This window comes from Ranitomeya variabilis, chromosome 5 (genome assembly GCF_051348905.1).
Source record: "Ranitomeya variabilis isolate aRanVar5 chromosome 5, aRanVar5.hap1, whole genome shotgun sequence".
In the NCBI taxonomy this organism is placed as follows: domain Eukaryota; kingdom Metazoa; phylum Chordata; class Amphibia; order Anura; family Dendrobatidae; genus Ranitomeya; species Ranitomeya variabilis.
In genome coordinates this window covers 679,430,708-679,444,412 of record NC_135236.1, presented here as the reverse complement: position 1 = coordinate 679,444,412, position 13,705 = coordinate 679,430,708, and the positions used below count along the sequence as shown (strand labels likewise).

The following is a 13,705-nucleotide window of genomic DNA, read 5'->3' as shown; positions in this document are numbered from 1 at the left end:
CTTCAGTATATCAGTTCTTATTAATTGTGGTGGAATCTGACACAAATCTGCACAGTGTGGAAAGGAAGTCGATTATATAGCAAATGACAGCTTTAATACATGAGGCTTTGCAAAGCTACTGTTACACATCTGTCCTGGGTCTGCCCTCTTCTCCCTGGACTCTTTTGTGCTCCACATCGAGCTTTTCAAATAGCCCGGCTTGCTCTCGTGATCATCTACCTAGGCCTATATAAGGCCCACCAAGACCACCCCTCTGTCTTGGTATTACTTTGTTTGTCTGTGCACCACGACCCATTCCTGGTCCTCCAGGATCTCTGCTACTTGTTTGCCATCTCAAGGACATCTCCTGTCTGCATGCGGCTTCTGATAACTCTGTTACCGGTTCCCGATCTTCCAGGACCTCTACTATCTTTATGAGATCTCAAGGACATCTCCTATCTGCCTGTTGCTTCCAGTACCTCTGCTAGCTGAATGAGGTCACCTGTCTACCTGCGACTTCCAGTACCTGTGCTAGTTGTCTGATGTCTTCCAGCACCTCTGCTACCTGTATGATGTGTACAGGACGTTGCCGATCTGCCTGCGGCTTCCAGTACCTCTGCTAGCTGTCTGCATTCTTCTGGTGCCTCCGCTACCTGTATGAGGTCTCCAGGACGTCTCCTGTCTGCCTGTGGCTTCCAGTACCTCTGCTAGCTATCTGCAGTCTTCCAGTACCTATGTCACCGCTATGAGGTCTCCAGGACATCTACTGTCTGTTGGCGACTTCCAGTACCTCTGCTATCTGCCTGTGGCTTCCAGTACCTCTGCTACCTGTATGAGGTCTCCAAGACGTTTCCTGTCTGCCTATGGCTTCCAGTATCTGTCACCTGCATGAGGTCTCCAGAACATCTCCTGTCTGTCTGTGGCTTTCAGTACCTGGGCTACTTGCATGAGGTCTCCAGGACATTGCCTGTCTGCCTGCGGCTTCCAGTACATCTGCTAGCTGTCTGAAGTCTCCAGTCTGCCTACAGCTTTCAGTACCTCTGCTAGCTGTCTGCGATTTCCAGGATGTCTCCTTTCTGCCTCTGGTTTCGAGAACCCCTGCTACCTATCTGCAGTCTCCAGGACCTCTGCTGTCTGTTTCCCCGTGCCTCAACTGCCTGCTGCACTGACGCCCATATTCTGTGTCCACACCCGGATCTTGGGCTTCGAGGATCCACGTCACGAAGTGAGCCTAACACTTACGCTCTTCATGCCCACGATGGATTTTTCCACCTTCGTTACGTAGGTCACGTGATCCTCGTTAGATTTTAGCTCCTTCTGTTGGATCCTTTCATAGATGCCAACCACCATTTCCCGGGGAATGTCTGCTCCGTCGTCCACCCCTGAGGAGGGATTTGGGAAATCGCTCAGTTAGTAATTGCTTTCATTACCCTACATGGCAGCATCACCATTCATAACCCTGCGGTGGGTCTCACCTCTGAGGTTGCGAATGAAGTCTTCCAGCATCATCTTGCGGTCAGGTTTGATGCTGGGGCTGTACATGTCTGTGTTTAGAAGGATAACAGCAAACGCCAGGATAAAGATGGTGTCCGGGTTGTGAAACTGCTGGACGATGTCCGGGTTGCACATACAGTACCGCTGGCTATAGCGTAAGGGGGGACACAAGTGAAAGCAGATGATGTTGTGTTATATTGTGGCAATTACTATCATCAAACTGCATTTTTTGATATCTAAATGCCTGGGACCTGAAACAAGTCTGTGCAATATTAGAGGCAGTCTATTGTATAGTAGATGGAAATTTCTTTGACTACACCAACATTAAGTAGCTGTTTGACAACCTAAAGTAAGGCTGCACTACAAAGAAATATTAAGGAGAGGCCTAAAAAAAAGTCTGCACAACATGGAGAGGCAGTCTGTAGCATAGCAAACAGAGCTTTCGTTGATAACTTAAATACACCTAGCTGCACCGAATGAAAAAGTTGTCACTAAAGTGAAAATTAACTAAGACTGTATTTACCGAGTAAGCGAGGCCTAAAAATGTCCTTGAAACATGGAGAGGCAGTCTTTAGTATAGCAAGAACTTTATTGATATTACTGCACCTAATAAAACATTGGTCAGAAAAGTCAAGTCGCTCCTAGACAACCTGAAATAAGACTGCTCTAAAGAGGAAGTTCCCTATTCCTGAGGGGAGGGGTCTAAAAAAACAGTCTGTGCAACATGGACAGGCAGTCTATAGTATAGCAAATAGAACTTTATTTGATCACCAACAAGACATGCTACAAATGTTTTCTTGGCTTATTCTGATGGTATCTCAAAGAATACATAATCACTAAATTAAAAGGGAGCTTCCTGAGCTATAACCATCCTGTGCAGAGGAACAGAGGCAGTCTGCTATACAGCACATAATAAATAGGGCTTTCTTCTCCATCCCATTTTTTGCAAGTAATAACATGAACTCAAGCAGGAAGGCTAGGCTCTTGGAGCAACTTTGGTCATGGACAAAATATCCTTCCCCATGAAGAAAAGAGGGAGGAACCTGAAACAAGTCTGTGCAGAATTTTGAGGCAGTGTACTGCAACTGCATGAATTCAAACAGTGGTCACCCTAACGATATGTCCAGAACAAAACAGTATTTAATCATTGGAATTATTTTCTATGCATCGAAGATGGACAAAAAAGAAAATCTGTGCGGCAAGAGGCAGCATCATGTATAGCAGGTAAAGTTTTATGTGACTGTTTTAGAATATGTAACAGCCTGAATGAACATGGCAGTCAGCCAAACCGCAAGTACAGAACAAAACGATATCTAAAGATTACAATTATATTCTGAAGAAGTACATAAAACAAGTCTGTGTAGCAGTGGGAGGCAGTGGCATGTAAAGTTTCATGTGATGATTTTAGAACATGTAACAGCATGAATTAAAATGGCAGTCATCCAAACAGCAAACCTAGAATAAAACGATATCTCAACACTGGAGATTTTAAACAAGTCTGTGTAGAAATAGGAGGAAGTCTCATGTATTTCAGGTATAATTCTGGAATAAAATGACAGTCACCGAAACATCAGAAAGTCCAGAACAAAGCGATATCTAAACATTGGAATTATATTCCATGCAAATGGAAACAGACAAAAACAAGTCTGTGCTGCATTGAGAGGCAGTAACGTGTATAGCAGGTAAGGTTTCATGCAATGGCATGAACTATAACGGTAGACACAACAGCAGTAGGTTTAGAACAAAAGGATGGAAGCAATGGAATAATATTCTGAATAGGGACATAAAACAAGTCTGTGGAGCATGTAGGGCCAGTATATTCTATAGCTTTACTAATTACATAACTGAAGGTCACCCAGGCCAGACCCCAAAAGGGTATAAAATGGGAAGATCGTGTGATTGCCGAGGAATAGGTCGTATCTACCACGCAGACTCACCTGAAGGCTTCAATCAAGCGCTCCACCTTCTGCGCCTCGCCCTGCACGCGGATGTGCGCCTGGAACTTCCGCAGAGCCTCGTCCAACTCCATGTTGGAGAAATCCATTTCATCCACGACACAGCTACGAAAAAAAAAATGGACACCAGCCGAAATCAACGGGGCATGGGCAAAAAGTGCAAAAACGTGCACAGGAAAGTTCAGAAAGTTACATGGAAGCTTCATCAGCATTTATTCTATCGGGTGTCACTATTTTGTTGTATTATTTCTTAGAATTTAGGGTTTCACGATGTCACTATTATTATTTTAATTCACTATTTTATGCCATTTTTCTAAATTGCTATTTTTTTCTAATTTATATTACCATTATATTTTCTCATTTTATTTTTTATTTGTTTTACTATTTAATTCTTTAAACATTTTATGTTATCTTAATATTTAGTATTATTTTACATTTTATAAATATATATTATTGTACTATTTTATGTTATTTTACTAAACTGGTATTTTTTCTAATTTATGTTATCATACCATTTACTTGTTTTAGTAGTGTATATTATTTTACATTTTTGGGGGGCAATTTACTATTCTATGAATTGAAATTATTTTACTACATTATGTTATTTTATTAAACTGCATTTTTTCTAACTTATGTTATCATACTAATTTCTTGTTTTACTAGGGTGTTATATTTTACTATTTTATATATTATTTTAATTGTTTTATGTTATCTTGCTACTATATTATATTATTTTACAGATTTTGAGCAATTTCCTATTTTATATAATTTTACTATTTTATGTCTTTGTTTACCTAGTTTGTTGTTTCACTATTTTATATTATTTTACAATTTTGCATAATTGCATTACGGAAATTTACTAATTAATGCTATTTTACTAAATTGCTATTTTTTTCTCAATTATATTATCATACTATTTTCTTATTTTACCAGTGTATATTTAACTATTTAATATTTTTTTACTTATTTCATCTTATTATTTTACTTTTTTGGTGAGTGTGGGGTAATTTACTATGTTATGTAACTAAATGAATTTATATTATTTGACTATTTTCTGTTATTTTACTAATTAGCTATTTTTTTCTTATTTATGTTACATTTTCTTATTTTATTAGTGTATATTATTTGGCTATTTTATGAATATATTTTATTTTTACTTATTTTATGATTATTTACTAATTTATATTATTTTACATTTTTGGGGGGTAATTTACTATTGTATGTCATTTTATGAATTTTAATTATTTTATTAAATAATTGTTATTTTACCATTTTATGTTATTTTACTAAATTGCATTTTTTTTCCTCTAATTTATGTTAAACTATTTTCTTGTTTTATTAGTGTATGTTATTTTATTATCTCTTTTTTTTACTTATTCTATATTACGGTATCTTATTATTTGAGATTATTTTACATTTTTTTGTGTACTTTACTATTTTATCTCATTTTATGAATTTATAGTATTTTACTATTTTGTGTTATACTATTTTATTATCTTACAAGTTTATATTATTTTAATATTTTATATGTTTATTTCCCTACTTTCTTACTTCACTATATTTGTAATGTACAATATTACGTCATTGTTTTCACTTACTAATTTACACCATTTTAATATTTTGCTAGTATTTTATAAAGCTTTTGTTTTTATCTACTGTTTTATGTCATTTTCTAAATTTATATTACTACACTATTTTGTCATTTTGTAAGTTTATATTTACAATTTTACGTCATTGCATCCATTTAATATTTTATGCCATTTTAATGTTTGATTTTTTTTCATTATTTTATGTCAATTTAGTATTTCTATCATTTTACTATTCTATGTTACTTTACTATTTTTTGTCCTTTTGCTATTTTATGCCATTTATTATTATTTTACGCCATTTAGCTATGTCCAGCTATCGCCCAATATCGCTGCTTCCATTCGCTTACATATTCCTGGAGCAGCACGTCCGCGCTGAACTTTCCTCCCACCTCTCATCTAACTTGCTCTTTGACAATCTACAATCTGGTTTCCGCCCCCATCACTCAACTGAGACAGCCCTGACCAAAATCACTAACGACCTACTTACCGCCAAAGCTAACGGACAATACTCTGTGCTCCTCCTTCTAGACCTGTCCTCTGCTTTTGACACAGTTGACCACTGCCTTCTACTACAGATCCTCTCCTCCTTTGGCATCAAAGACCTCGCCCTATCCTGGATCTCCTCATACCTTACCAACCGCACATTCAGCGTCTCCCACTCCCACACTACCTTCTCATCCCACCCTCTCTCTGTTGGAGTCCCCCAAGGCTCTGTTCTAGGACCCCTACTCTTCTCAATCTATACACTTGGCGTGGGACAACTCATAAAGTCCCATGGATTCCAGTACCACCTCTATGCCGATGACACTCAGATCTACCTTTCTGGCCCAGATGTCACCGCTCTGCTGTCCAGAATCCCAGAGTGTCTATCAGCCATTTCCTCCTTCTTCTGCTCTCGCTTCCTCAAACTCAATGTGGACAAATCTAAACTCATCATCTTTCCTCCATCTCATAGATCTTCCTTACCTGACCTATCTATCGCAATTAACGACATCACGCTTTCCCCCGTACCGGAAGTCCGCTGCCTCACAGTAACCCTTGACTCTGCCCTGTCCTTCAAACCGCCCATCCAAGTTCTTTCCACCTCCAGTCGCCTCCAGCTCAAAATTATCTCCAGAATCCTTCCTTTCCTCAACCGTCAATCTACTAAAATGCTTGTGCATGCCCTCATCATCTCCCGCCTTGACTACTGCAACATCCTTTTCTGCGGCCTCCCTGCTAACACCCTCGCACCTCTCCAGTCCATCCTTAACTCTGCTGCCCGACTAATTCATCTCTCTCCTCGCTACTCCTCCACTTCCCCCCTGCAAATCTCTTCACTGGCTCCCATTCCCTCAGCGTATCCAGTTCAAATTACTAACACTGACCTACAAAGCCATCCATAACCTGTCTCCTCCATATATCTCTGAACTAACCTCCCGATATCTTCCCTCGCGTAATCTCCGGTCCTCCCAAGACCTCCTTCTCTCCTCCACACTTATTCGCTCCTCACCCAACCGCCTCCAAGACTTCTCCAGAATATCCCCCATCCTGTGGAATTCTTTGCCCCAACACTATCAACCACATTCGGATCCTTCAGACAGAACCTGAAAACCCACCTCTTCAGGAAAGCCTACAGCCTGCACTGACCCTGCTGCCTCCTCACCACTACCGGAAATACCGCCTCACCAACACCGGAGCTCCTGCAACCCCCCAACCTACTGTCTCCTTCCCCACCATCCTGTAGAATGTAAGCCCGCAAGGGCAGGGTCCTCGCCCCTCTGTATCAGTCCGTCATTGTTAGTTTGTTTACTGTAAGTGATATCTGTAATTTGTATGTAACCCTTCTCATGTACAGCACCATGGAATCAATGGTGCTATATAAATTAATAATAATTTTTATTTTTTTTTAATGAATTTTTGAGAGGTCGTCATCCATCTTTTCGCCGTCTCTGACATTTTCCTTCTTCCATAGATCTGACTACACATGTCAGCCTATATTGGGATGACACTTCTGACCGTGATGGCGCTTTTTGCATTAATGCCGCCTTTAAATCTCCACTTTGTATTATCGTTCTGGATTTCTTTTTAAGTGATTTGGGAAAGCAGCCGTGCGCGTGCGAGGGCTTGGAGCGTGTAATGTGCGTTGAGTAGCAGAATGACCTAGTTTCCTAACTCAGGTGAGGAGCGGAGATTGTGATGTATACGGCGGGGGAGGGGCGGTCAATAAAGGCCTTTGTACATATATATTGGTGGTCTTAAACCAGTAATTGATGGTCCCACTCATCCTCAAGCAGAAGAGAGCTTTGCAAAATCCGTGAGACTTGTTTCACTAATGCGCGTTTCGGTCACTCACTCGAGAACATCGCGGTTGAATTGCTTCTTGCTGTTCCCAAGGAACTCTCCGATCATTTGCCGGCTCAGTCCTTTTCGCTGTAGCAGGAAATGTGCAACCCCAATGGGGGTGTCTGGGATGAAACCTCGAGAGATCAAGAACTGGATGCCTTTATCGGGATTACTGCAGTAAAGACAGAAAGAAGACAGTTGTCAGAAGCTGCATGTTACGGAGGAGCGGAGGTCAATCCCCGACTCATTTATCAAACCGGTGTGAAAGGAGAGCTGTATATATTGCCTATAGCAACCAATCAGGGCTCAGGTTTCATCCTTCAAACAGCTCTGGTAAAATGAAAGCTGCGCTGTGATTGGTTGCTATGGGCAACAAAGACAGTTTTGTAAATGAGGCCTACTGACACCTCAAAGCCTCCAGAACACAATGGAAGGTGCTCTCTAAAGGTCCGAGAAGCTCCTTACACCAGGACTCTTACTCCAGTACTGATGTAAGGAGGTGCACTCTTCATTTAATAAGAGGCGTGCACCTCTTCATGAATCCAGAGCGTCTCCAACATGTCCCCAAATGAAAACTAGCGAGAAAATCACCGGTCTGGATGAATCGGGTTGTTCTTTTCAAAAACACACTATTTCACCCTGTGTGTAAATATACTGACCAACCATTACATTAAAACCACTAATAAAGGAAAATAATAGCATAGGTGATTCTGTGACAAGGGTGCCTGTCGGGTGTATATCATCAGCAGAAATCAGTCAGTTCTTGGAGTTAGAAGTAGGAAAAATGGAGAAGAGTAAGGGTTTGAGCAACAAGGGTCAGACTGTGATGACTAGATCATCGGGTCAGAGCATCTCCAACATAGCAGGTGGGGTATTCTAGGTATACGGCGGGTCTTGTGGGGTGTTACAGGTATACGTCAGGTCTGGTGGGGTGTTCCCAGAATACAACAGATCTTGTGGGGTTTTCCCGGTATACGGCACGTTTTGTGGGGTTTTCCCGGTATACAGTGGGTCTTGTGGGGGTGTTCCCAGTATACGGCAAACCTTGTGGGGTGTTCCCAGTACATGGCATGTCCTTTGGAGTCTTCCCAGTATACAGCATGTCTTGTGGGGTGTTGCCGGTATACAGCGTTTCTTGTCAGGTGTTCCCAGTATATGGCAGGACTTGTGTGGTGTTTACGGTATACGACAGACCTTGTGGGGGTGTTCCCAGAATATGGCATGACTTGTGGGATCTTCCCAGTATACGACATGTCCTGTGGAGTCTTCCCATTATATGGCAGGTCTTGTGGGGTGTTCCCGGTATACATCAGGTTTGGTGGGGTTTTCCCAGAATTAAACAGATCTTGTGGGGTTTTCCCGGTATACGGCAGGTCTTGTGGGATGTTCCCGGTATGCAGAAGGTTTTGTGGGGTTTTCCCGGTATACAGTGGGTCTTGTGGGGGTGTTCCCACTATAATGCAAATCTTGTGGGGTGTTCCCAGTACATGGCACGTCCTTTGGAGTGTTCCCAGTATACAGCATGTCTTGTGGGGTGTTGCAGGTATACAGTGTTTCTTGTCAAGTGTTCCCAGTACATGGCAGGACTTGTGTGGTGTTTACGGTATACGACAGACCTTGTGGGGGTGTTCCCAGAATACGGCATGATTTGTGGGATCTTCCCGGTATACGACATGTCCTGTGGAGTCTTCCCATTATATGGCAGGTCTTGTGTGGGGTGTTCGTGGTATGCGATAGGTTTTGTGGGGTGTTCTTCCCAGGGAGGTTGCACTGAGCAACGCACAGATCGGCTACTATCGTCTTGTTGCTCTATACCCCAGGACTCCAAAGGTCGTGTGGATGCTATGTCTTACAGGACACATGCAATATGAGGCAAGTGGTTTTAATGTTATGGAAGATCAGTATATAAGCACCAGCAGATGTTAGAGAAAGTCAAAACACTACAGAAGGAGGACATACTGGACTCCATTACCCTTAACCCATCCTTACATATTGAACAGGTTGAGTCCGATGCGGTACAGTCTCTTCCTCATTGTGTCGGTGGAGAGAGTCGGCGACCGGCAGCTGGCAGGGTTTTCGCAATAGTACCGGGGAAGGCTGAGGATCATGGCTTGCAAGGCCTCCTTAGAAGACACCTCAGATACAGACTTGGCGGAGGTGGAGGTGCTACTGCTGCTCAGCTGCTCTGAGAGGTCGGTAGGTTCAGGTTCAGTAGGAACAGGTCCAACAAGTTCCTTCCCAACCCCGTCCCCATTCACCTCCGGGAAGCAGTTCTGTGCGTGGTGCGTCTCATGAGCAGAACCTTCCTGGGAAGGAGGCTCTGAAGTCACTTCTACACTGGCCCTCTCCTCCTCCGGTTTGAGGTTTTGGCTCCCTGTCAAGCAGTTAGACATGGAGAGGGAAGTGGAGGAAGAGACCGAGATATTATTATTGTCTATCTGAACGGTGACATCGCGGAAGGCCATCATTAACGTACTGTTGCTCTTAGGTAGAGTCCCCAATTGGCCATCCTCGCCTTCTAGTTCTTCTAGCTTTGGTGGCTCCAGTTCTGGGTTCTGCTGCATAAATGTCTCCCGGATCTGGTAGGAGCCCGCCTCAGGGAAGGCACACATGGTCTTCAGACTCCAAGTGCTGAGGGCATCATCTATGGACTTGGCGAGAGATTGGACCTGTTCGGTGAAGGAGTCTTCAAGGTCAGTAAATGCCCCACTGATGGTGGCCGGGAGTGAGGGAGACCTCACCAGGGGGATGCCCATTAAATTGTAGCTTTCCAGTAGAGCTTTTTCAGCAGAAGGAAAATTTTCAGGGTTATGTACCCGAACCTTTCGCAGGGAAATGCGTCGGGGAAGGCGACTTTGTAGCAAAGAGTCTCGGATCTTTTCAAAGTTCTTGCTCAGTTGGTACTGTCGAAATGCCGTCTGGATGGTGCAGGCTGCCCTGCGAGAAACTAAGTGCCCCCCGTACTTGTGCTCAAGCATCTCAATCTGGAAAAAAAGAGAATTGTTATAACAGAAAGAAAAACTCAGGGAATATGTAAGGCACTACGGGGAAGTAAAGATGGAAATGTTATGGGGGTCTGTATGTGACGCACTGTTATGGGGGATCTGTGGGGGATGCACTGTTATGGGGGATCTGTGGAGGACAAACTGTTATGGGGGATCTGTGGGGGATGCACTGTTATGGGGGATCTGTGGAGGACACACTATTATGGGGGATCTGTGGGGGATGCACTGTTATGGGGGATCTATGGAGGACACACTGTTATGGGGGATCTGTGGGGGATGCACTGTTATGGGGGATCTGTGGAGGACAAACTGTTATGGGGATCTGTGGGGATGCACTGTTATGGGGGATCTGTGGAGGACACACTGTTATGGGGGATCTGTGGGGGATGCACTGTTATGGGGGATCTGTGGAGGACACACTGTTATGGGGGATCTGTGGGGGATGCACTTGGTGTGCGGAATCTGTGGAGGACACACTGTTATGGGGGATTTGTAGAGGACGACCTGTTATGGGGGATCTATGGATGATGCACTGTTATGGGAGATCTGTAGATTACGCAGTGTTATGGGGACCTGTGGATGACGCACTGTTATGGGGGATCTGTGGGGGAAGCACTGTTATGGGGGATCTGTGGAGGGTGCACTGTTATGGGGGATCAGCGATGATGCACTGTTATGAGGGATCTGTGGGGGACGCAACGTTATGGGGGACCTGTGGGGGAAGCACTGTTATGGGGGATCTGTGGAGGGCGCACTATTATGGGGGATCTGTGGATGATGCACTGTTATGGGGGATCGGTGGATGATGCACTGTTATGGGGGATCTGTGGAGGGCGCACTGTTATGGGGGATCTGTGGATGATGCACTGTTATGGGGGATCTGTGGAGGGCGCACTGTTATGCGGGATCTGTGGATGATGCACTGTTATGGGGGATTGGTGGATAATGCACTGTTATGGGGGATCTGTGTAGGACGCACTGTTATGGGTGATCTGTTCTGACGCGTTTCAGGCCGTGCCCGTCTCCCCATACCCAGGGATTGTGGTGATCTGAGGTTGGTGCTTTCATTACACAGTGGATGAACGCAGCAGATCTGGTTTTGTCTATAGAAAATGAGATTTGCGTATTTGGCCGCGGCTCCGGTGATAACTGAACCGGCTGGAAGTTTAGGATGCAAATAAATCTCATTACCGAGAGCAAGAACTGTAGCACGGCACGAGCCCGGAGAGGCAGCGTCAGTAACGAGCCGCAGAGCGCCCCGCAGCCCCGGGCTCTGGGAGCTTATTCCAGCATAAAAACCAAAAAGAAGGTCACAGGAAACAAGCCGAGGACGGTGCAGCCTCCGAGACCAGGAGTACCGCCATCCCCGGCTGATGGTACGACATCGTGGAGGCCACAAATGGCAACTTCACAAATAGCACTATATGGAACTATTAATTGACTAAATGGTACTACTATGTGTACACTGTATGGCACTGCTATACATACACAACATAACATTATTATGTAGGTATTCAATGGCAGTGATATAAGCACTATATGGAACTATTAATTGACACAGTGTAGCACTATTACGTAGCCATTTTAAGGTCCTGTTATACAGAGTATGGGACTATTATGTAATCAGTAAATGGCTACATCACATAAGCACTTTATGGGCTAGCACATGGACTATTACGTGCACGCTATAGCACTGTTATATGGTCACGGTATCACATTGTTACTGTATGTAAGCACTAAAAATCACTTTCACATAACTACCGTTCGTTAGTAATAACTGACGCTGTATATCACTTATGTGCTCAATAAATGGCACTATTATGCATACAGAGTATAATATTATGTAGGCATTAAAAGGCAGTTTTATATAAGCACTTAATGCTACTACTAATTGATACAGTATGGCACTTATGTGCTGAATAAATGGCACTACTATGTAGACATTATGTAACTGATGTATGATTACAGCACGATATTGTTATACAGGTACCAAATGGCACTATTATGTTAGCTCTATGGCACTGTTATACATTCGTACTGTGACATTTTTGTGTAGGCACTAAATGGCAGTGTAATAACAGTACTATACGGTACAATTCATTCACAATGTCTAGTGCTTGTGTGCTTGCTAAATGGCACTGTTCCATAGTCATAGTATGGCATTATTATGTGGACACTATATGACACTATTGATTGGTAGTATATAGCAGTTATGTGCTCACTAAGTGGCACTATTATATAAACACTCTATAGCACTATTAATTGGTAGTGTATAGTAGTTATGTGCTCACTATGTGGCACTATTATATAAACACTATTAATTGGCAGAGCATAGCGCTTATGTGAACACTAAGTAGCACTATTATATAAACACTATATAACGCTATTAATTGGTAGTATATAGCAGTTATGTGCTCACTACATGGCACTATTATATAAACACTATATAGTGCTATTAATTGGCAGAGTATAGCAGTTACATTCTCACTACGTGGCACTATTATAGAAACTCTATTAATTGGTAGTGTATAGCAGTTATGTGCTCACTACGTGGCACGATTATATAAACACTATATAACGCTATTAATTGGTAGTATATAGCAGTTATGTGCTCACTACATGGCACTATTATATAAACACTATATAGTGCTATTAATTGGCAGAGTATAGCAGTTACATTCTCACTACGTGGCACTATTATAGAAACTCTATTAATTGGTAGTGTATAGCAGTTATGTGCTCACTATGTGGCACTATTATATAAACACTATATAACGCTATTAATTGGTAGTATATAGCAGTTATGTGCTCACTACGTGGCACTATTATATAGACACTATTAATTGGCAGAGTATAGCAGTTATGTGCTCACTATGTGGCACTATTATATAAGCACTATTGATTGGTAGGGCATAGCAGTTATGTTCCCACTAGTGGCACTATTATATACACACTATATAGCGCTATTAATTGGTAGTGTATAGCAGTTATGTTCTCACTACGTGGCACTATTATATAAACACTATATAGCGCTATTAATAAGCAGAGTATAGCAGTTATGTGCTCACTACGTGGCACTATTATATAGACACTATTAATTGCCATAGTATAGCAGGTATGTTCTCACTACATGGCACTATTACATAAACACTATTTAGCGCTATTAATTGGCAGAGTATAGCAGTTATGTGCTCACTATGTGGCACTATTATATAAACACTGTATAGCGCTATTAATTGGCAGAGTATAGCAGTTATGTTCTCACTATGTGGCACTATTATATACACACTATATAGTGCTATTAATTGGTAGTGTATAGCAGTTATGTTTTCACTACGTTGCGCCATTATATTTGCAG

The 13,705-nt window shown here is 42.5% G+C and overlaps 1 protein-coding gene across 14 annotated transcripts in view; it reads right to left on the bottom strand.

Moving 5' to 3' along the window:
* The window catches only part of IQSEC3 (IQ motif and Sec7 domain ArfGEF 3), a 74,444-nt gene that overhangs the window by 9,595 nt on the left and 51,144 nt on the right, over positions 1-13,705 (bottom strand). For all 14 annotated transcript variants that reach the window (XR_013215965.1, XM_077266984.1, XM_077266985.1 and 11 more), the window contains 5 exons: positions 9,332-10,326; positions 7,353-7,514; positions 3,411-3,533; positions 1,455-1,621; positions 1,222-1,361 (listed from right to left, as the gene is read on the bottom strand). Coding sequence is in view for 13 of the 14 variants with exons in the window: in XM_077266984.1 (XP_077123099.1) it covers positions 1,222-1,361; positions 1,455-1,621; positions 3,411-3,533; positions 7,353-7,514; positions 9,332-10,326 (1,587 nt within the window). In the remaining variant the exon portion in view is untranslated. The remainder of the gene's footprint in view (positions 1-1,221; positions 1,362-1,454; positions 1,622-3,410; positions 3,534-7,352; positions 7,515-9,331; positions 10,327-13,705) is intronic.